At 44.4% G+C, this 24,243-nt stretch overlaps 1 protein-coding gene across 5 annotated transcripts in view; it reads right to left on the bottom strand.

Annotated features, from left to right (window-relative positions):
• The window catches only part of si:zfos-588f8.1, an 82,908-nt gene that overhangs the window by 20,079 nt on the left and 38,586 nt on the right, over positions 1-24,243 (bottom strand). For 2 of the 5 annotated variants that reach the window (XM_066646877.1, XM_066646880.1), the window contains exons 3-24: positions 22,928-23,022; positions 18,473-18,535; positions 16,565-16,664; positions 15,453-15,553; positions 14,990-15,119; positions 14,021-14,110; positions 13,800-13,916; positions 13,326-13,460; positions 13,076-13,197; positions 12,504-12,645; positions 12,009-12,204; positions 9,396-9,471; positions 6,846-6,959; positions 5,216-5,255; positions 4,505-4,621; positions 4,296-4,376; positions 3,882-3,992; positions 3,440-3,559; positions 3,043-3,192; positions 2,165-2,322; positions 772-2,070; positions 255-330 (exon numbers count right to left, since the gene is read on the bottom strand). In XM_066646877.1, the coding sequence (XP_066502974.1) occupies positions 255-330; positions 772-2,070; positions 2,165-2,322; positions 3,043-3,192; positions 3,440-3,559; positions 3,882-3,992; positions 4,296-4,376; positions 4,505-4,621; positions 5,216-5,255; positions 6,846-6,959; positions 9,396-9,471; positions 12,009-12,204; positions 12,504-12,645; positions 13,076-13,197; positions 13,326-13,460; positions 13,800-13,916; positions 14,021-14,110; positions 14,990-15,119; positions 15,453-15,553; positions 16,565-16,664; positions 18,473-18,535; positions 22,928-23,022 (3,633 nt within the window). Of the gene's footprint in view, positions 1-254; positions 331-771; positions 2,071-2,164; positions 2,323-3,042; positions 3,193-3,439; positions 3,560-3,881; positions 3,993-4,295; positions 4,377-4,504; positions 4,622-5,215; positions 5,256-6,845; positions 6,960-8,463; positions 8,557-9,395; positions 9,472-12,008; positions 12,205-12,503; positions 12,646-13,075; positions 13,198-13,325; positions 13,461-13,799; positions 13,917-14,020; positions 14,111-14,989; positions 15,120-15,452; positions 15,554-16,564; positions 16,665-18,472; positions 18,536-22,927; positions 23,023-24,243 lie in introns of all 5 variants that reach the window. The other 3 variants (XM_066646881.1, XM_066646878.1, XM_066646879.1) reach the window with 3 other exon arrangements.

Consider the following 24,243-nt stretch of genomic DNA (forward strand, 5'->3'; position numbering starts at 1 on the left):
CGGATTCATCTGTGACCACTTCATCCTGAACAGGGCTGTGGAAGGTCATTGGGAGCAAGGCAGAAACACACTCTGAACAGGATTTCACACACACACACACACACAACTAGGGGCAAGCTCACCCATCCACCCAGTCAGTCACACACACACTCACCCTGTCATCTCACACATACACCCAAACACACACAGTTAACCTTTTCCCCACTATCTGTTTCTAATCCCAGATTTAAGGTGGAATGACCAGTGGTCTTTACCTGTGAAACAGCAGAAGCGTTGGGTCCAGACGTCTCCAACTCAGACACATCGTCTAATGATCGGGAGAAGGCCATCCTACAGAGGACAGGACGCATCGATCAAAACCTCGGTATTAATTTACTGAGAAATAAATGATGTAAACACACTGTGTCCAAACGTTTGCAGACAACCATTATAATAAACTCAGCTTCTTTAAGGTGCACTCAGTTCAATTCAGTTGTGTATTTACGGCCTGTACCATGTCATCACCACAGAAATCGCATTAAATAGATTGGGAACGCTCTGGAGCAGCTGCACATGAAACTAAGAGTGGGCTGGAGGACTAGAAACCAGTAGAACTGTGTGTGCGTTAGCTCTGGTGACATTTAACTCATCGTCCAACTTCAGCATTCGATCTCAGTCGTGTTCTTGTGGCTTAATGCCATCAAACCCTCACGAGGGGATGAAACTACTGACTCCCACACTTCATTTCAGGAGAACACACAAGAGAAAGGGAATAAAGGTATAAAGTCATACGGCAGTGTCTTGGCTTTCCTCCTCTCCTGGTCCTGGGCCTCAGACGAGGGGATTGCTGGCTGGGTGTTGCTTCTCTGTGCCTTCCCTTTGCTGGTGAGGTTCTCAGCAATGTTGGGGGGCTCACTGTGGCCATTTCTTTGGGTCTTTGAGCTTGAGATGTCCAAAAGTAAAGTGGAGGGCCGGACTGGGGCAACTGTGGCTTTCTCTGCTTCTTTCTTAGCTTCTGTTTTAGGCTTTTCTCCCTCATCCTTAGCCTTTTTTACAGCCTTTTCTCCCTCAGCTTTGGCTTCTTTTTTAGCCTCATCCTTAGCTTCCTTCTTAGCTTTCTCTTCCTCCTCTTTAACCTCCTTCTTTGTTTTCTCAGGGCTGGCTTTCGGTGCCTCGTCCTTGGCCTCTTTCTTACTCTTTTCTTCCTCGTCCTTGGCCTCTTTCTTCGGTTTCTCGCCCTTCCAGGCTACGAATGTGTACTGGTCCAGTTCCTTGCTGTTGGACCGTTCGTGCTGCTTGTTTTCAGGGCCGGCGGCACTTTTAATCAAAGGGTCTTCTCTCCCAATCAAAGCCGCTCTCTCGATCTCCCTCTGGCTGTGTTCCAAACCTCGCTGCCGCCTCAGTTCTCGCTTTTCTTGGCTTCGGGAATTGGGCAGCTTACCTAGGGAAGGGGTTCGAGGCTTGAGCTGCTCAGACGGGGTCGTGGGGCTGCTTTTGTTTTCCTCTGGAGAAACACAAGTGGAACCTTTAGCGTCTGGAAGGTTATTTGGGATCATCTTGTGGTCTGGGCTTTCTTCCGGACCGGCAGTGCCCACTGTTTTTGAACGTGGCTCTTCTGGTGAGACAGCAACAGTAGCATCAGATTGGGTGTTTGGCTGAAGGGGTTCATTCTCCTGAGCTTTTTCTTTCAGGTCCTGGTTTCTCTCTCCATCCTGGAGCTCTGCTGCTTCAGGTTTAGGACCAGCCTCTGCCTTCGCATCTTTTTCTCCTCCTTTCACTTTAGAGCTTATTAAATGTTCATTACTGGTGTCAACTTTAAGCTTCTGTAAAGCCTCCTCCTTCCTCCTCTCCTCAGAAAGCCTAGCTGCCTCTAATTCTGCCACCCTCTTTCTTCTAGCAGCCTCTTCTTCAGCCTCCCTCTGCTTCTTGGCTGCGTCTTCGGCCTCCTTTTGCCTCCTCGCTGCCTCCTCTGCTTCTCTCTGCTTTCTAATAGCCTCCTGAGCTCGTCTGGCTGCTTCTTCCTCCTCCTCTCTTCTCCTGCGAGCTTCCTCCTCCTCTCTTCTCCTCTTATCTGCCTTCAGAGACTGGTACCTAAGAAAACACACACACACACACAAGAAAATTGTTTCATGATGTAGAACAAAGTATGTATCAGATGTTTTTCGTACAAAGATGACCACTCTACCTTTTTCGAGCTGAATGGCCTCTGGCGACAGCCTGGATCTTGGTAATGGAGGCTCGTCTTTGCTGATATTCTGCCCTCTGTCTGGAGCCTCTCCACGCCGCCTGGATCAGCACGGCAGCTTGCCAGCGTCTCTCCTCACACACTCTCCTCCACGAGCGCTGGAATCAACCCCACACACACCATCATGAGCACACAGACCACAGCCTGGTAACTCCTAACCAACTAAGTCAGGGCATGGGGGGGCGGGGGTGTTTAGTACGTTCTAAACTAGGGCTTTATTTAGTTGACTGTCTGTGAGGAGTGTGGCGTGTTCTCCCTGTGTCTGCGTGGGTTTCCTCTGGGTGACTGTCTGTGAGGAGTGTGGCGTGTTCTCCCTGTGTCTGCGTGGGTTTCCTCCGGGTGACTGTCTGTGAGGAGTGTGGCGTGTTCTCCCTGTGTCTGCGTGGGTTTCCTCCGGGTGACTGTCTGTGAGGAGTGTGGCGTGTTCTCCCTGTGTCTGCGTGGGTTTCCTCCGGGTGACTGTCTGTGAGGAGTGTGGCGTGTTCTCCCTGTGTCTGCGTGGGTTTCCTCCGGGTGACTGTCTGTGAGGAGTGTGGTGTGTTCTCCCTGTGTCTGTGTGGGTTTCCTCCGGGTGACTTTCTGTGAGGAGTGTGGTGTGTTCTAAACTAGGGCTTTATTTAATTGTTTGATGTTAGATTGTCACACTGGGATCATTAAAGTGTTATTAGAACGTATTTTATTGTACAGCACAGAAATTTGAATGTGGCGTGTGGTGAATATAGTGCACTTTGCTGCAATGCATCTTTCCTCACCATTAAAAAAAATAATAAAATAAACTAATCCCCAAAAGCAAAGCGAGAAGTGAGCTGGTGTGTCACCTGAAATACGACGGCGGCCTCTCGTAACTGCAGAAAGTAGCTCCTCTGGATTTTAGCTCGGAACCAGCGCTGCAGGAAGATGATTTTGCGCATGACGTCTTTGTGGAGCGTGTCCTGGATCCTCTGCCTCTCGGGCTCTTTCAGATAAACCTGGAAATTCATAACAAAGGGTCAAGAGAACTCTAAACGTCAACAAATGCCAAACTGATCGATCAAATAGTTTTGTAAAATCTCTAATCACTTGGAAGTGTTTCACTTTTCTCCTCTTTATTTCCCTTGACATTTTAAAATTTGTAAAGAGACCTTGGGTCTAAAAAGGTGCTGTAAATCAACAACATCATCATTATTAGTAAAAAATACTGAGTCGTTTGAAGGCAGAGAGTTTGAAGACGCTGACCTTGGTCTTTCCGATCTGGTAGGTCTTGGGGTCTAAGCCGAGGTTCTGCAGCAGAGCAGCAATGTCCTCCTGAGACGAGGAGTTCTTGGGCAGCAGCACACGGAACTGCTCCACGAATTCCTGAATGGAGAATAACGTTTGGTTTAACTGTAGACAAGGTATAATCACTTTCATTAATGGTGTTATCTGGTCCCAGACTGTGTCACTGTGTTACGGATGACTCTAATAAATATTAAAGTGTGGATGGATTGTGAAGTGATAGACTCACTGCTTGTTTTTTTACGTAAAGGAAAAGTGTTCGGAAACACGTTGATTTTTCACACGTTGGACCGCTCTTATACGCGTTTGTGACGGTGTAAACAGCAGCTAGAGTTTTTAAATTGGATGTGAATGTGGAAAATTAATTAAATGACAAAGGCAAAGAATTTAATTACTGCCGAACCTGGAAGGTGTATTTAGCGCCGTATCCTGATCTCCTGATTCTCACTGTCTCCAGCATTCCTGTGTAACGCAGCTGCTGCAGAACCAGAGCCTCGTCAAAATACATCTCCTTCTGCTCACACACACACACACACACACACACAAAGAAAGAAGGAGAGACAACCGACTGTCATTAGCTTTACCATATACATGTGTGTTCTAGTCACCCCTAGAATTTAACTTAAATATTGTTAACAAACAGATATTGATATTAAAATAATTGCAGGCAAAAAAAATAGAATTAAAGAAATGGTAATAAGCTCTTTAATGAAATCCTCAACCCGTTACTAAGCCTGTGCATTTTTAAGTAACTGAGTCTTCTCTTGTGTGTGTGTGTGTGTGTGTGTGTGTGTGTGTAACAGAAAGAAGTTAAAACCTTTTCAGCGTTGGAGCGGAGACAGCGGATGAAGAACGGCTCGGCCTTCGCAAGAGTCTCTATCAGCTTACTGAGGGAAGTCTAGAGGGTAAAGACAAACAGTCAGCAGAGTACTCTCAAAGTCCAGGGCTGAGGGGCTTTATAAAGTCAAATAACTGAATTCATAATTAAATAGGAGTGTCTTTAAACTTCTCAACTCCACATTTTACCTGGAACTGAGCGCTGATGCTGGGGGGACGCTTCTTCTTGTGCAGATGCAGCAGGGACTTTGTTGTTCGGTCGTGAAGACCCACGATAAACTTCAAGGAGTGGGAGTCCAGCAGGTTCTGCACAGCACAAAAAAGCAAATGCATTATAAGTGGAAGACAAATGATATGTTCTCCCTGTGTCTGCGTGGGTTTCCTCCGGGTGACTGTCTGTGAGGAGTGTGGTGTGTTCTCTCTGTGTCTGCGTGGGTTTCCTCCGGGTGACTGTCTGTGAGGAGTGTGGTGTGTTCTCTCTGTGTCTGTGTGGGTTTCCTCCAGGTGCTCCGGTTTCCTCCCACGCTCCAAAAACACACGGTGGTATGTGGATTGGTGACTCGAGTGTCCGTAGGTGTGACTGAGTGTGTGTGCTCACTTACATTTTCCTGTATTTTCCCTGACATTTTCTCAGAGACATCTATATAGAAGCATTTTATAGACGCATAGTAAAAGACTAGAACTCATTTACTGCTATTTATCAGCAAAAAAAAAAAACTTTTATCTACAGCTCTACCCCAAATACTGACCACCACCTCTATCAGATCTGGTCAGCAGCAGCGTGGTGTCCCGTTCCTAAGGCTGATAAACCGTGCAGCGACAGAACACATGCCATCATTTACTAGCTATTGACTGAACATTATAATACGTTCATTGGGACGAAACAGCAATGAGCTTTACCTTCGGGATGAGCTGCTTGTTCTTGGTGTTCTTGTTCTTCCTGTAAAAGAGGGAAGGAGGGAGGGAAGGTGAGGGGAACGGAGATGAACAGTGGTTTGGAACAGAACCCAGGGGATTACCGTGTGTTAGTAAAGTGAGGGAGTCATGCACTGGAGAGGAAATAAAAGTGACTGAATGATGGAATCTAAGGAGAGGTGAGGGGGAGAGAGGATGGATCATCTCTTGCTCCTCAAACTTCATGACCACGGTCTAACCCCAACAAGAGGAGGAACTGAGAGTGAGATGTTTAAACAGTTCTCTAAAGGCTTGTCTTGGGATGAATAAACAGATCTGAATACAGCTACATAAACACAGCTAACATTTTCAGCTTACACTCAGTATATTAGCTGTGAAGCTAACGGCAATAATTACAATTTCCTATTCATCTGCAAATAATAAAACAATATCAGCCATCTGTTTACAGAGCATCTAAACTGCTCTACTGTATGGTACACTAATGTTTATCAATCCAGACTATAATCCTTATATTAACTGAGGCTTTGCAACTGTAATGGCCTAGTAACCACCCGGAATAACCACAGCAACTGCTTTCTTTACACAACTTTACCTCTCTAGTTATCAGCTGTAATTTCAAGGTAATGTTGATATAACTATGTTTTATTTCCCTTTTATTGCAATATGAACAGCAGCTCTATACCTTCACCCCCTTAGGTTTGTACAGGGAGAGCATCAACAGCAGTCTATTCACACTACAACACTCTATTTACTTTGTTAGGAAACTTAGACACAAAACAAAAAAAGACAACATGTGAATAAGCATTTGAGTGAGTCAGGTCAGCGAGCTCATGCACTGGAAACAGTATGATGTGTTATCACCAGCTCCTGCTGCATTTAAAAAAAAAGAAAAAAACCCAGCAGAGGTCAGATTGGTTTCCTTTTCTGTTAGAACACAAACAGCTTCGCCACAGACAGACTTCAGGACTAAAGAAAGTTAACGAACGCTAACGAAGCAGAGCTCTCGGCTCGTAAACGCCACATTCCCTTACCTCAAGCGAGCCAAGGGCCGGACGCAAATTAGTGGCGAACATGTTAGGAGTCTATTAGAGCTGCACAGAGTGGGGCACATTCACTATAAACTCCACTTCTTTCGGCTTTATTTTACGAGCAGTGAATGTTTCTGTAATGCGTCTCAGACGCTACCTTTCAGCCGTTACAGTCGTGCGCAGAAGTCTGAACACCTCGGGTCACCATCACACTGGTTGTTTTATTTCTTTATTTGCTGATGTATAAGAAAGTGAATGTGTTTCTCGTCAGGGAACGTGTTCTGTATATTTTAGTGCACAAGGAAGCATTAAAACATGCAGAAATGAGTCCTCAGATCATAGCTCTTCAGCCATTATCATGAGCTTTGTGCTCCCCCTGTCCTGCATGCTTGGGTTTGTCCGTGAGTTAATAGTAGAATAACATTTATTGGGAGTACATTTGCTCAGAGGCTTCCAAACCTTCTGCACACGACCAAACGCTGAAGAGCCAATCAGCTACACGACAAGGTATAGGTGCAGTAGGCTGGGATTGGGAGAGTGGTTCCCAATGCCCCCCCCCCCCACCCCCACCCCGAGGACTAACTCACTGAACGAAGTGGCGTGGGAACCGCAGGCGACCCCAAGACTGCAGCAGCTTACGGGGATCCTCACCATCCAGCTGCAAGTCCTTAATGGAGCTCATTATCTGGGCGTGAATGTCCCTGATTCAGCCCGTCGAGGAGGTGAGGGGGTAGGAACAAAAAAGACGAGGAGGGAGGGTGCAGATTGAGGGAGGGTGTGGTAAAAAGAAGAGGAACCCAACACACGTTAATTATACACCACTGGAAATGAAACGTCCCTTCACCGAAGAATTCTACTCAAACAAACAGTGGAGGAGATGGAGGTGAAAGGCAGCTTGAATCTACTCTAAAAGGTAAAAGTTTAAAAATCGCTCAGAATGTCAATGTGAAGTTTTGCAGGATATTTGTCTCAAATTTAAATTTCACGTTCACATCCTGAACACACGAGAGCGCAAAGATGAGGTTAAACAGAGCAAAAGACACAAAAGGAGGAGGAGAACAGAGTGAAAACGGCTAAAAACCAGAGCTTCTGCTCCTCGCTCCTCACTGCTGTGCGCTCGGGGTCGGGGTGAACAGCGAGCGGCTCGTTATCATTTAAAGGAACAGGTGCTGAAAGCGGGCGTTCTGAACAGGGGCTGTTTACACAGGGGGAGAACACTGCTGTGGGGCTCGTGGGGTTTGGACCAAAGCGGGTCAAAGACGTTTCATTAAGAAACATATGTCCTCTAACGTCGACAGGAAAAAAAAAAAAGTTTGAACTTGATTCAAAATCCCTGAGGACTGTCCACTGTTCGACTCGAAATAACTCACTGCTTGCCTTTGACATTCATCTCCTACCACAGCAGAGAGCCCAGACCTTGTGATGAGTAGCAGTGCAGTACGGTTTAACACATTCCTTGGTGTGAGTGCAGAGGACATGCACTCAGTGACGGAGAGCTGGGTGAACTGGTGAATCTCATGCAAACGGGACTGGGGTTAAACTAGTGCTGACGGTTGGATCTTTGTGGTTCATGCACTTTTCAAACCTACCGCTCTGTTCAGAACCACCACAGGAGGTCGGACAGGACGCACTGATGTGGGAGCTGAGCTGTTACTAAAAATACCACCTTCTCTGTGTAATAGAGTGTCTCTCTCTCTGTCTGTCTCTCTCTCGAAGCTGCTAACCGCTAGCTGTAATGTAATTTATAAAGTGGAAATCGGTGGTAATCCATTGCTTACATTAACAGTAAATAACATAAAAAATGAATAATTCACTAACATTAAATGTCAATAATGTTTTGGAGCTTTTTTGGAACATCCACAAAAAACAGAAGGCCTTTAATTAAATAATAAAAAAAAACATACAAGATTTCAGCCAGACGACGACGATGCTGCCACAGCTCCGTTTTGTTTGAAAATAAAATGATCCTTAATCAATAAAAGCCTTCCACAATTAAACAGAAACATGGCTTGGTTCATAGAGTGAAACTGAGCTTTATAAACATTTAATAACATGGGATTTCCTTAACTTTACCCTCTGCCACCTGCAGTCAGCTCCTAATGTTTTACACAACACACGACTTTAGACCAACCATCTATCCACCGTTCCGCCTCAGTCAGCTCCTCCTGTCCGACCTCCTGCTCTGCTCCGCCCCTGAACACTTACTTCTTACTCTCATAACTAGCAAAGATGTCCTCAAACGCCTCTAGGGGGCGCTCCTCTGAGAGATCAAAGGAGAAATCGAGCACGGACGTACGGCTGTAGAGGAGAAACAGCACACAGGCAAATGACTGATGGACAGAACAGACCCAAACTGCCGGCGGGGGCGGGTTTACGACCGGTTCTCTCCCCGCAGCTTTCCTCAATAAAGAAGATCAAAGTGATGAGCAGATTTTACTCTTTGTTTACTGTTTGTGGGAAGCACTTCTGAGAGTAAATTAGAGAAGATACACAGATAAAGACTACACGCTAATATCATATTATTGTTGTTATGAATACGTTGTTTAATAAAACACTGAGGATGATAGTGATGGCTTTGTGTATTCCTGAGTATTTCTAAACTAACTCCTGTACTCAATGATAGATTTTAAACTCTGATACACGTCAGCTTTTTACATTCAATTACTCCTTTCGTTTTTATCTCACCTTGGGGGCAGTTCCCTTTCCCCTAACGTGACATAAAGCTATCACACCGTCATTTATCGGGTCCCATCACGACACACACAGTGCCACAGCTTTAACAGAGCACACAGCCGACGGTGACAGTGCTGCATCAGCCTCTGAAAGTCCCTGACACTCCTGAGATGGGCAGACGCAGGCCTGGTCCTGTACATAACCTCCTCACTACACACCCTGCACCAACTCATCAGAGGACAGCAGTAAAGGAGTGTAAGGCCAAGTGGTGTGTGTTACGGAGGGGATTACTTGCAGGAACCTGTTTGTATTGTGCTGCTGGGAGGAGAGAAGGGTCACATGACCACCCCATACAAAAGCAAAGGGCAGGAAGAGATAGAGTTCCTCACAGCACTTCCTCCTTTCTTTTTTTTCTCTCTCTCTCTCTACACTGTGGTCAGAGGCAGTTCTGGTGAAGGCCTTACCGATACATCCGCTCAATAGGAGTGTTGGACCTCTGCAGTTCACCCAGAGGAACTCTCGAGACAGGTCTCACTACACCTGCAGAGAGAGAGAGAGAGAGAGAGAGAGAGAGAGACACACACACACACACAATATTGATAAATCTGAAACTGAAAAATGTTCATATAAAATATGAAATAATATAAATATATAAAACAAGAACCACCCCCCAAAAAACCCTCATAAAACAATGACTTTAGATGGAATAAGCCCCTCCTCTCAGGATCAGACTCATTGAATAAATAAAGTAAAGAGTGTACTGCCCACTGGGTACTGACCCGGAAGTGGATAAGTGGTTAATTACGGCTGGTCAATAATTCAATATCAATAAATATCACAATATAAAATGTTTCATTAACAATGATATGATTATTAAACACATTATTCACAGCATGTGTGTCACTGACTGGGCAATAGAGGGCGCTGTCTTCAGTTCAGCACTCGATTTAAGATTTAATTTAAAAATATTAATATTGACAAAGCCAAGAGGGTCATGTTTGATGGTGATGTCACGTGTCTTGTTTGTTCTGGAAGTTCTTCAGTAGATTTTATAAATGTTTCTCTCGATATCGGAATTACATCGTATCGAACAAAATTTAAAAACACATTGTGATGTCAATTTTGGCCGCATCGCATCGTCCAGCCCTACGGTAAAAACAATGAACGGCTGAATGCAATAAAACGACGTACAGATTACATTAGAGCTTTCTCTCTACTTTTCATTTTTACTCTCTCCTACTACTTTTGGTTCCTTATTTTTTTCCTCCGCTGTCCTCTGTCCCAGTTTCTCTCTTCCTGATTATATATTTATATCAGTTCATACATTCATCTGGATTTCCCTAACCTTCTGGGTGAAAGAGCAGAAAACAGAGATATTATTTATATTCATTTTTACTTTTTCGCAGCAGCTCTGTCCCCGAGGCACGGCGTAAACGGGGGGTGGAGCTGGAGACGACTAATAATTTGGTAAAGATTTGGGGAGAAATGTTGTTTCCTTCTTGTTGTGGGTTATTTGTAAAAACCAGAACCCTTAGTTTGGACTCTTCTAACAAACAGCGGTTAAAACAATATCCCTTTGAGTGCTCTCTCCATAATTTCGCTGCTCAGAGCAGTTAATCGTCTTAAGTTCAGACTTGGAAAAGCTCTTGCGTCACACAGCAGCTCTTTCACGTGCGGCTAAAAATAAAACAAAACAAAACGCTCCACACATTCAGATTTCACACTAATCTGGTTCTGATGATTCATTTATGAGCTCATTTGGCAGCACAACTTTTATTTATCAGCTCTTAAAATGGACAGAAATTCCACGACTTTTCAGCACACGTCACTTTTAAACTGTTAGAAGAGCATCTGAATGTTATTTACACTCCGTAGAAACCTGTGTGACGCCAATTGTGTGCTGCAGCTTCAAACATCATTTAGAAATTTTAACGTCATCTAAGAAACAGACCCTGGACTTTCTCTTAAAATGACATCTAATCCACACAGTGATCAGGGCAGTGAATGCTTTATTTGTAAGATAATCTTAGAGAGAGAGAGACCGCAAGAGAAAGCAACAAGAGAGAGAGAAAGAGAGAAAGAGAGCGAGAGCAAAAGACAGAGAGCGAAAGCAAGCAAGAGAGAAAAAGAGCGAGAGAGAGAGCGAAAGAGAGCAAGCGAAAGAGAGAGAAAGCAAGCGAGAGAGAAAAAGAGAGCGAGAAGGAGAGAAAGAAAGCAAGAGAAAGAGAGAGAAAGAAAGCAAGAGAGAGAGAAAGAGAGCGAGAAAGAGAGAAAGAAAGCAAGAGAGAGAGAGAGCGAGAAAGAGAGAGAGAGGGAGAGAGAAAGAAAGAGCAAGAGTGAGAAGGCACGAGTGGCTTGGTGGTGAGCACGTTCGCCTCCCAGCGCTGGGATCTTGGGTTCAAGTCCCATCTGGGTGGAGTTTCCATGTTCTCCCCGTGTCTGCGTGGGTTTCCTCCGGGGGCTCCGGTTTCCTCCCACAGCCCAAAAACATGGAGGGTAGGTGAATTGGCTTCTGTAATAACTGTCCTGGTTTATGAGTGAATGTGTGTGTGCCCAGATATGGATTGGCGCTCTCTCCTGGGTGAAATCCTAGTGCCCGATGCAGTCCTCCAGGTGGACGGTCGTTCCTGGTCGAGAGTACGCTGTGCGTGTTTGGCTGCCGCTTCTCGCCAGTGTGTGTGTGTGTGTGTGAATTGAGCGTTCTGAGCAGTGTGGATTGTAAAGTGTCCTTGGGTGTCTAGAAAGGCGCTATTTAAGTGTAACGATAACTAACTAACTAACTAACTAACTAACTAACGAGAGAGAGCATTTTCCTGTTTATATTTCCTTTTTATTTCACATTTCTTCTCTTGGTTCCACCTGGGAACAAACTTTTCTGGATGGAACCCTGTGTTGGTGGAGATTAACATAAGGCTTGCTCCAATAGTTAAATACCATTTCCTGTTGACGCCACAAACCCTTTGGGAGACACTTGTCTAGGAATTTAAATTAAAACACGAATTTAACACAAATTAAAAAAATCCCTGAACTGGATAAGGATTACAGGTAATGAATGAATGAATGAATGAGTGTTGTACCGGAGCTCTTGGCGGCCCAGCGGCGCCCGGCCTCGTTGAATGCAGCGAGACCTCGGACGGTGGCCCGGAGGATCCCCCAGCGGAACATTGCGACCGGGTCCATCCCAATCAGCTGCCGAACATACGCCCGGTCACTGCTCCGTAGCAGAGCCACGATGTCCGGACGCATGTGGTCTGTGTTCTTCTCTCGGAAATCCTGCAAAGAGCAGCGCAGTCAAAAGATTATTAAAGGATAAATAATGCTCCATAAACACAGGCTCTTTAAACACACCAGAGTAAGAACAAACACCAGTGAAGGTTCCCGTTTTATAAAATAGATTCTACACAATAAAATACAATAAAATTTAAGGTTGTTGTTGTGAAAGTTTGGATGTTGTTGATGTTGTTGGCAGTTACAGAGGTTTCTCTGATGGATCAGAAGTTGCTGACATTTCTGTGAAGGTTTTGAAATCATGGATGTTACAGTGATGGTGTGGATTTTATGGAGGACTCTACCTTGATCTGATACTTGACTTTTCCAGCGAAATGGCGGATGACGAATGCAGGCTCCATCACCGGCGTCGCCACAAAGTAGTGATTCCTCTCGTGCTGCTGTTTAAATTTGGCCAAAAGGGTTTTATCTGTAGCATGAGGAAAACTACAGAGAGAGAGAGAGTCAGAGAGAGAGAGAGAGAGAGAGAGAGAGAGAGAGAGAGAGAGAGAGAGAGAGAGAGAGAGAGAGAGAGAGAGAGAGAGAGACAGAGAGAGAGAGAGAGAGACAGAGAGAGAGAGAGACAGAGAGAGAGAGACAGAGAGAGAGAGACAGAGAGAGAGAGAGAGAGAGAGAGACAGAGAGAGAGAGAGAGAGAGAGACAGACAGTCAGAGAGAGAGAGAGAGAGAAAAAGAGAGACAGAGAGAGACAGTCAGAGAGAGAGAGATTCAGCTAAATATGGAGCATTTAAACAACAAATATTGTGTGTAGTTTTGTACAAAACTAGAGCGAGCAGCAAAGAGGCAGAGCAGTTAATGGTAATGTGCGAACCAGACCAAGCCCTCTTTCTCAGCTCGTCCCTCCTCTAAGTCTTACTTGCTCTCCTCGTCCAGTAAGTACAGGAGTCCCGTGGGCTTCTTGCTGATGAGATGAATGCAGCCCACGTTGTCTGTGTAGTCGATGTTGTGCCAGGTGATGCCTTCTGCCTGATACTCCTCCTACAGGCGAGAAGAGATCAAATTAAACCCACACACTCTGATTCCAGCACTCTACAATGAGCTAAAACAGAAACAGACCGTCCACGCAGCACTTGTTACAGTACTAAGGCTGTCACTGTGAACCTGACCTGCTCCAGGGTGAAGATGTGCTGGTTAAAGTAATACTGCAGCTGCTCGTTAGCGTAGTTAATGCAGAACTGTTCAAAACTGTTCGTCTCAAAGTCCTCAAAGCCGAAAATGTCCAGAACCCCGATGGACAAACACTGGAGGATGGAGAACAAACACACGAGGGCTGTTAGAATCCAGGCAGAGATGTGGAAACTAATCCCTTTAAAAATGCCAGTACTTCAGTTAGGATTTTATTTTTCTTAATCATTTGAAAATTACCACCATCAGATCTGACACTGTAGTGTGAACCAAATTTCAGAAGTGTGTACCAAAGCACTGTGAGGACAAAGCCCGGGTAACGTCCAGTACAACTGTTACAGACGTTTGCGTTCACTCACACACACCCAGTAACGTTCTGGATGAGTGTGTGTGTGTGTCTTAAACAAAGGCTCAAAGAGTAACGTTCAAAGAGAAGAATATAAAGCGTCTCTCACCGAAACAGACTCCTCCATGTCCTTCTTGTTCAGAAGAGCGTGGTTAATTCTGAGGACGATCCAATCGAACAGAGCGCTGTACAGAGACTTAGCCATGGAGTCTCTCGCTGTGATCGCCTGGGGGAGGGCAAAGATAGCGTTTAACAGTAATAAAATACTACGCAGAGAAAAACACGTGTTAAGACGACGCAGGGCGAAGAGAACGTGATTCCTCTGGTTACCTCACTGTGACTGTAGGGCAGAATCAGCTTATCGTTCACTGTAACAGTTTTCCTCTTCGTCAGAGCCTCCACTAGCAGCTCCTCTTTGACCTATGAGACAAAACGCACCTCAGGTAATTCCTAACAACCAACCGGGATACACAGTGCTGGAAGTGGGAGCTAAAACTGATTATCAGGGCAGCATGAGAGTTTTAAATATTAAATTAGAACAGTGTAAACTGTCCTCTGTCCGATTCTTTTAAAGATCCCCGTCCAGACGAATATAAAAACGGCTGCATGCTCATGCCAGTCCAGTAGGGGGCCACAGCATCTTTTACAGAGAGAGCTCAAATCACCCGGATGCATGAGAGAAACGGGTTTAATTTCAAATCACTCCATACTCCCCGTGTAGCGCACCACACACGTCATGAAAATACTGACTGTACATCTCAATAATGCATTATATATTTTTATTTATTCATGTGTGGGAATCTGAAGTCTTCTGCTAATTGTATGCACACTGTTGTTTAATGACTTGTGGTTTATGAATAAGGAGGAAGTTTGCATTGCAGCCAGTGAGAAGCACACTGTGACGCCAACGTTTCTGAAAATATCTTGTTTTCTTTCCTCCACAAGAGAACAGCAGCAATGGCACTTTCAAAAACCTCAGTTTTCAGTGACATAATGCCGCAGCCGTGTGAACGGGAAGCCAGAATGCAGACAAAACCCTCAGGTTTTAAAAGTGTGTGTGTGTGTGTGGAGGGGGTGGAGCCCTCCTGAGAAAGATGGTGCATGCCACTGGGTAATAATTTGACTTCGAAGGTGATTTGTTCAATAACAAACTCCAGTGGAGTCTGGAAGCAAAGATCTGTCTGTGTCAGAGTGGGTATTTAACTAAATAAAAATAATAAATCAATAAAAAGGTGGGGCATAGCAGAACCACTGACAACAGCATCCCATCACTCACCCCCTAGTGGTCATTATTCCTACCTTCAGCAGCTCTGAGAGATTGGCGAGAACCTCTGGGGGTCCCACTTCCAGCCCCTCGTCCCTTCCTGTGGACTTCCGCTGGTAGGTGACATTGCCCAGGTACAAGATGGCAGACAGGACTGAGAAAATCCTGTAGAGAGGCCATGGCTCATTTTTAATTCTCCATTAAACACACATGACTCAGCCAAGCTCAGACAATGCACTTCCTCTTCAGCCAACATAAACTTTAGGTGTCAACATGCGCAGGGTATGAGCCAACAGCCGAACTCAGTGACTCAGAAGAAAGAGTGCAGTAGTCATTTATGTACATTTAAGGTCACAAGGAGACACCACCGCGTTCGTTTTTACATATTCATCGGCTCCACTCTCGTATGGACCGGTGAAGTCATGCGGTCTCAGTACAGTCGCTGCCAGACCCATGTCATAAATCCCATTAGAGCAGGAATTCCTAAAAAATACTCACTGTTTCTTAGTAGCTGGGAGAAATCCCACCATCTCCATGGCCTGCTGCAGCCTCTCAAAGTCATGTCGAAGGTCATCTGCATCCTCTATGGTAAAGTTTTGCTGTGTGTGTGTGTGTGAGGGGGGAGATGAGAAAAAGAGAGATTCACAACCGAGATATTACTTCTGACAAAATAAAAAGCAGCGCTTCATTCCCAGGCGACTGTTGGTGCTCTGTAGCAGCTCTGCACCAGTCCGCAGTGATATCAGAGGAGCCGCTAGTTACATTTAGGGCCTCATTCGCCTTCAGAACAGTTCATCAATCAGATATAACCCCCCTCTCCTCACTCTTCTGGGATATGGAGCTGAATTCAGATTCCTATTCTGCAGATCTCTGTTCAAACTTAAATGTTCCACCTTAAATGTTGCAGTCGCCAGAACCATTTAAGGTGGAACTGGACGTTTACAGCTAACTCCTGAGACATCAGCTGCTCCTAGTGCTGTTTTCTGCTCGTTCTGAAGCAAACGGCCATAATCCACTGAAACTACATTAAACTCAGACAATAGACTGGGGATCAGAGTTTAAAGGAGAAAATACTGACATTTCTGGGTTTCTTTGGGCGCTGCGCAGCGTCTCGCCAGTGATTCACAAGGCGTCATAACCCTCCATTTCATGTGTGACTCTGATTAACCTCAGCCGTGACAGCCTCACACTTCGTCCTACCACTCTATCCCAACAAGAAATGAGCCCCCCACCCCGGGTGAAACGGATGGGAAGGGTTAAGTGTCAGGGGCAAGGGGTGAAATGGCATTTACCTTAAACTTATGACAAAACTGCAACTGTATGTGAAACTGCAGGGCATCTTTCTGAACTGTGACTAATGCAACATCGGTGGAGTTTAACACACTTGGAGGACAACGTTTACTCTCAAGATTATTGTCAGACTGCGTTTGACTCCTAGCTCAGGAAGGAGCACCATGATAAACCAACAAAAGTCCACGGGCCAGAGGTCTATCACTGTGTCCTACATCTTTAACAAGCTCCAAATGCTCTGAAACCTTCTCAGTCATGTTTACAATCAAAGGTCCCCTCCAGCTCATCTTCAGAGCACTCCACAGTGAGAGTGTGCTCACCTGCTTGAGGTAGAAGTAGTTTTCCGGCTGCAGGAGCTTGTACTCCCTGCGTTCCTCCTCGGACGCACCCACCAGCAGGTAATAAAAGACATGGTAGTTCCTGCGTGGGAGACAAAGAGCTGTCAACACTCTCTTACACACACAGAGAGAGAGAGAGAGAGAGAGAGAGAGAGAGAGAGAGAGAGAGAGAGAGAGAGAGAGAGAGAGAGAGAGAGAGAGAGAGAGAGAGAGAGAGAGAGAGAGAGAGTGAGCTCTGCCCACAGTACATTTATTAACAGGAGGAGTTTTTCCAGTCCTGTTATCAGACAATGACACAACTGACCTTCTATAATTAGCTGCTTTCACTACTACAGCGCGCTGCTGCAAGGGGAGCTGGGAAATACCCACAAAAACAACACTATCAACGTGTTCACTATCACGAGGCAAAACTGGATTCCTAGCTTTTATTTTCAGGGACAGTTCTGCACTTTAGTGGGGCACTGAAGGAAGGAACATTTCTTATATTTTTCTGCTCGTTTAAAACTTAAAACTGCTATAATTCATTTGTTTTCAGACATTTCCACCACCTCACTTCATCTCTCAGCATTAAACAGGCTGTTTATTTGACCTGTGCCAAACAAAGTTTATGTAAATTAGCTCTGTTCTAATTGGCTGCCTTCAAACAGTAGTATTGCCAAGGGCTGGACAATATTACAATATCAATAAATATCGCAATTAGTGGGAAAGACATGGCCCTGAAACAATATCACGATATTTCAGAGTATTTTAGCGATATGAAAAAAAGCGAACATAATTATTACTTTAACACACTTTTACAACAAGTTATTTTATATTAATATTATATTATTGTGATAATATTTTTTATTTCTTATATAAATTACACTAAATTACATGTTATTTTAATACAATTTAACAATTTCAAATATTCAGAAGAAACAACAAATAAATGTGTAAACATTTGCTTATTTTGTAAACAACCGAGATTCTGACACTGAATAAAAAAATATTTTTTTAATACAATTTATTTCCAACTCAGATTGGAAATTTTTGCACAAATTTTTGAACGCAGAGCACATTTCCACCGTAAAGTCACTGCTTAAACGACTCACTATTTATTGTGTGTAACTGTATGACGTCATTATGTAAACATTTCAGAACATCACGATAATCACAATATTGATTTTTTTGTGATATTATTGCACACGATACGATACGGCGCAGCCCTAACCACAATATAACATTTTTCAATAACTATTATATGATTTGTAATATTTAAACATGAATTATTGAGGTTGTTGTCCGTTCAGCAGTGGATTTAAAAACTTGGCTTTGTCAATGTTAATATTTTTAAACTAAGAGGTTAATGTTTGATGGTGACGTCATGCTTCTTGTTTGTTCTGGGCGTTTTTTCAGTGGATTTTCAGTGGTTCATATCGATACAGAAATAATATCATATCGACCAAAACTAAGAAACACACCGTGATATAAGTTTCAGCCGTATCATCCAGCCCTAGTATTGGCTCAAATGTTATTTGGAGTCAGTGTGAATGGGCTCTAATCTAAACTGGTGGAGATCAATAAAAGTTGGGTTTTGTGACATCACAAATACATATAATTAAATATTTTTGCAAATGCATTTTTCCGTAGGTTACACACGACGTCTGTTTCTTGAGTACAGTTCCTTATGTGAAGACAGGGGTCCTTGATAAATATTGCTTTAAGTGAAGAGCAGCTACGGTGGCCTATAGGGACAATCCCATTCAATTTCAGTCAAATGTTATTAATTATTAAGTGATGAACAATAAACTAAAACACATCAGTGTATTTCTGTTAAATGGCACCAGTTCAGTCCAAAAAGCACTTCAGTGATGCTCTCGATTAGAGCTTTATTTTTCAGTGAAGATTTACCTTTCGTTCTTCTCTCGGGAGACCAGGCGGGACTTCTCCAGCAAGTATTTCTCAACCACGGCCCTGAGAGAGACAGAGAGAGAGAGAGAGAGAGAGAGAGAGAGAGAGAGAAGAAAGGAGAGAGAGAGACAGAAGAAGAGAGAGAGAGAGACAGAACAAAGGAGAGAGAGAGAGAGAGAGAGAGAGAGAGAGACAGAAGAAAGGAGAGAGAGAGACAGAGAGAGAAGGAAAAATCAATTAAAAGCATCCGGGGGAACAGGCTGCTTGGTATCATCCCTAACAACCAACTGGAATATATCTGGATATTAATTTGCTAGCACTTATAGGGCATTAAATAATGATGGTGTAGATGATGGCAATGATAAATATGACCTTTGACAATGAAACGTCACATTCTCACTCTGTGGGGAAGAAAAATCAATGAAAGTGCATCATTAGTCCAGTCTGCTGCCGGTCAGCTCGGAGACACAGGGGATAAAGCAGGAGATCTGAGCGTGAGAGAGGCTTCGGGTCGATGGCACAGCTGAGGCAGATGGTCTAAACAATACAGCGAAGCAAACAAAGACACGGAGGCCAAGGTGCTTCAGCCCTGCAGCGCATACGGCACCAGCACCGTGGGTCTGAAACCCGACATTAAACAGCTTGTGATTTTAAAGGTCCGAGATCTGAACAAAAACCAAGTTAATCTCGTCTCCTCTTCCCTGACCCTCCATTGTCTCTCACCTAGGGACATGTTGTGACTCCTAAAAAAAAGGAAATTAAAGTAACACTAGGTATTAATTATACCTTAAAATTACAGCTTCAAAATCACTGTGATGATCCACTGAGCCGTAACAAGGAGAACAGCGCCTGACGGTGCTAATCCAGGCTCAGCACTGCAGAAACAGAACTATGTAACTCCTGGAGGAGGGTAGGTGATTTAGTTGAGCGCTGAAGCACTGACAAAAGGTCTTCCATTTAAGAAGTGGTTGATAACGGAAGCTAGCTTTAAAACTGCGACTCTGCGATGTGACGACAGCAGTTTTTCAACTTACGCTACGTCTTTTAGCTCTAGATTAGAATCATAATTATTTTACCACCACCACCTCATCATCATCATCATCTTTCCACCATATAAAGCTCTTTAGACGGGCGGAGGTCACTGCTGGAGGTGGAGGAGCTAAAATGCAGTCGTTGTGATGCAGACGGGCGCATGGAGACGTCTGGTTCCATTCACCTCCACTCTAAATAAATCTTTACCCCTTCAGTTCACACCAAAAGCAGTGGTGACTTTTGTGAACCACTGACTGGGAAGAAATGAGGGTTAAAGGAGGAAAAGGTTTCTTGCACAGGGCATAAAAACCTTACATTTCAATCATTAGGACGAACCGTCACAAAACTGAAAAACAACATGAATAAAGAATAGCTCTTGTCCCAACTGCGAAAAAACACACAATTCCCGAGGCACGTACAGCTGGGCTCGTCTGCCGTAGCATTGTTTTGAACCCCGTCCTAAAAGCCCAGCCCCAGAAACGGCAGCAGCCTCGTCCCAGTCGAACACAAAAGCAACAAAGTGTCCACTTACTCCGTGTTTATCAATGGAGAGGGTTCGACTGCATGGGGCTGCATTCAGACTCGGAACAATAAAGAGACTGAAAGCATCCTCTCAAGCTGCCAGCTTTGTTATCTGGTTTACTGACCCTTCTTGGCTGCCGTACTTGCGCTGGCACAGCCTCTGCTTTGTGGAGGACTGCACACGTGCACCGCACACAGCGTCAGCTGCGAGCATTGTGTCGGACCGAGACTTCCGGACAAAGGATCAGGACTCGAACAAAAGCCACTCTCTGCACGAATCGCTCTTCACAAATAAAAGAACCGCACCGAGAGTCCGTTCTGGAGCTAATCTCCATCTGACTCCCTCAGAGTCGAGTTTAAATCACTGCGTCTGTCCCGGTCTCACCACGTGAGAAAGACAGAGACCTCCAACAAGTCTAAAAGGACAATACGCTTATAATCATAACAATCAGATTCATTTGTATAACTCTGTTTCTCCAAAATGGTGAGCGAACACAGAAGGCAAAGAAAATCTTTAATATTAATGCAATTTAATGGAGATTTTATTCTAATTTATTTTTGATCTTTTCTATTGGTTGTCAGTTGTTATTTTCACACTGCGCTACAAACAGCTGATGTTTAAATGCCGTCAAAGAGACGCATGGTTTTCTTCACGCAGCAGTAATATAACGGCAGCTCAAACAGATTCAGAGAGATACAAGGCAATACAATACTATAAAAATATCAATTAAATTAAATCCAAACATAAGAGAGAGAGAAAAAAGGGAAAACACCCTTGTGAAAAGTAAAGGAAGTATGAATAACAACTAGTTTACTCCCCACCTTTAAAAACAATGCTCTTTAAAGGGATTGTCTACGATTGTGGGAAAATGCAGTTCTAAACTGGAGTTGTTTAGTTTTGTAGCATTGTCGCTAATGCAGTTAGCGCTCTCCTGAATTTAGAGTCAGTTCCACCTTAAGTAATGTAACTGTAACAGCAGAAATAAGTCAGTGTTACCCCCCTATGGAGCAGGAATAGAGCAACATCCTCATCTCGGTTGGTGCTTTTCAGCGTTTGGAGTCTCTCCGTTGTCTAAAAACCTCCAGATGGCGTTTCTCTGCCGTGAGCAGAGAGAGAGAAAGCCTAGCACCGGACCCAGACACTTTGTTTTTTTACCCATTTACAGACACTGGGGCTTCGTAAACACATTAAAGCGGTTTCCAGAGCAAACCGACTGCAGAGCAGCACATGGAGAGGACAGTTGTGAACTACGCCTTTAAATGCAATGTGGTTTAATTTATAAAACGCTTTCTGTCAGATCTCCATCGTTCTCAGTTTTTCATTTTGACACATCATTAGAAAATCGCCAGTTGATCCAGTCTTTAACGTGGTGTAAACAGATCAGTCTCAGTCTGGGTTTGATGGTGATACATTAACCCCTTACAATTCCTATGTTAATTACCAATTAATAACATTCAATAATGTAAACTCTAACACAAAATGAGAAGTGTGTGTCTGCATTTCTGACTTCTGCTGCGTTCTGAAGTTGTGCAAGGCTTTTATTTCCGTTTAAGAACCAATTCAAAAACTACTGCATTCCCATCACTGAAATACCTGCTCCTACACACACACACAGTCACTCTCTCACACATTCAAAAATCCAACAGAAGCCACACATTACCCCAGTCCCTATAAACTAATACACAGATCAGCCATAACATTAAAATCACCTCCTCATTTCTACACTCTGTCCATTCCCTCAGCTCCACACAGGAGCACTTTCTAGTTCTACAATTACAGACTATAGTCAATCTGTTGCTCTGCATACTTTGTAATCCCCTTTCCCCGATTGTTGTGTTTGTGTGAGTGTGTGTTGTGCTGGTGTAGAGTGGATCAGACACAGCAGCGCTGCTGGAGTTTTTAAACCCTGTGTCCACTCTCTGTCCACTCTGTGAGACACTCCTCCCTCGTTGGTCCACCTTGTAGATGTAGAGTCAGAGACAGTAGCTCATCTGTCGCTGCACAGTGTGTGTCGCTATGGACAGTGAAGGCAGAAACACAGAGGTGATGTGAACGTTCCTGCAGATGGGTGTAAATGTAATACCAGGTTTTTTATTTGATGTTTATGCCTCTAAAGGGCAGCTCATGTGAAGGGGAACTACCACCGCCGTGCAAGTCTCGATCTGTTCCTTATTTCTAGTCATGCAGCTTCTCTATGGGTTCAGGGAGGAAATTACACATGTGATTACACTCCGGTGTGAATAATAACCACACAGACGCTAGGGCAGGAGGAAGGGGACTTGATAAGAGCTTCAAAATTAAACAAGAAAGAAAAACACGCCCGCTCACATTTCTCATGGCCTCTGCCAAGCCCTGCATCCATAGACTGCTTCCAATAGAGTGTATACATATAGCAGGGCTGTGTACAGATCTGACACCACGATAAACACCAGCGCCTCTGAGGTCTGAGTAAGTGTGTCTTTAAAGCAACACTAGGTGTTTTTTAGTTTAAAAAATAATTGAGAGATGCTCCACTGAGCTGTAACAGAGACAACAGAGCCTCTGTCATTTCTACTCCAGGCTCAGCACTGCAGAAACTGCACTATGTCACTGGTGGAGGAGGAAAGGAGACAAATCCCTCCCTCGATGGTAAGACAGTGCTGTAAAAGTGAATTAAAAAGAGCCCAGATGTAAAATAATTAAACACATGAATAATAAAAAAATGGCAGTGATTCTTTGTGAGTTCTTAAATGTGCAGTATGTATTTTGCCTACATCAAAGCATTATGGGAATGCCACATTCCCGCCCCTAGTTCCAGCTCTAACTGAACACACCTGTCTCTAAATCCAGAACCAACATCAGCTGGACTTCAGTTAAAAAAAACACAGATGTAAAATGCAGAACAAAGACAACTAACTCACCCCCGGACAACGCCACTCTCCAGATAATTGACCTGAATGAACTTCCCAAATCGACTGGAGTTGTTGTTGTGGGCTGTCTTCGCGTTGCCGAACGCCTGCGGAGACACAAGAGGAAAAAAAAACATTCATGAGAAATGCGTGAAAGTGTGACACAAAAGGTTTAAACGTCCAGGACGTTAGAGGGACATCCGTCCGACCTTTGACCACTGACCTGACGATGTTCTTTACTCGCTCAGCGCTGCATTATGTAAGATCTTTGGGCTTGAAAGTGAAAGTAGGATTTCTGAGTCAGGAGGAAAGGAAAGGGTGTGTGTTACGCTGCTGTGAGTCACAAGGTAAAGCCCGACAAAGTCACACACTCAGAGGCGATGGGCTGGATTTGAGACGACAACAAAATGTAATTTGACCAAGGGGGTGTCCAAACAATTGCAAAAAAGCCCGTTCAGGGTTGGGAGGGTCATGGGGACCATCTGTGTGTGTGTGTGTGTGTGTGTGTGTGTAGGACCCAGGCAGTGACACAGATCCAGTGTGTGATTAATGAGGCCTTGGATCTGGGAGCTCCGCAGGGTGATGCCAACCTCAGCCTGAATGGATATCACTGTTTACTGAGCACAGGACACAAAAGAGCCCGGAGGACCCTGTGCATCCCAAACAGGGGCGCTATTGTGCCAGACACCAGGAAAAGCGGTGAGCTTCCCTTTGTTTTTTAAGGTGGCGGTTTGAGGAGGAGCGGTAACCTGATTAGGATTCAGTGTGGAGAACCTTTGACCCGTTTCTCAGAGCTCAGGCACAGATCCACATCCTGCCCAACCATAGCCCAGAGATCTGTTCTGATGAGGTGCACAGACACTCTTCTCCTTTCAAAATAAACCATCCCCTTTCCAGTCCTGTTTAAGCAAATCTGACTCAGTCCCAGCTCTACAGCAGTTTAGCTCCGCCCAGTTTCAGCCAGACCAGGCGGGTCTTTAACGGTGCTCAAAACCTGGCTGTCAGTCAGAACCCAACCACTGTGTTAATACAGTTAAGTTCTAAAGGGGACACGTTATTCACGTGCACATTCATTTGCGAATCTGGAGCCCACCAACCCACACACACACACACACACACACCACCCGGTCCGTTTTTGTGAGCTGCTCGAATCAGGAAACGGGATACATCAAATACAGGTTCATTAGAATAACCCCGCCCCTCATCTGAATCTCTCCAATCACGTCGCTGGACCCACATATGCGTGAGCAAGGGCAGGGTCAAGTTTCATAAAACAGACATCACACCAGAGCTGAGAAATAAGAGAAATCAAACTAGAACGAGAGGAG

The sequence above is a fragment of the Hoplias malabaricus genome, chromosome 16 (assembly GCF_029633855.1).
Source record: "Hoplias malabaricus isolate fHopMal1 chromosome 16, fHopMal1.hap1, whole genome shotgun sequence".
Taxonomy (NCBI): Eukaryota; Metazoa; Chordata; class Actinopteri; order Characiformes; family Erythrinidae; genus Hoplias; species Hoplias malabaricus.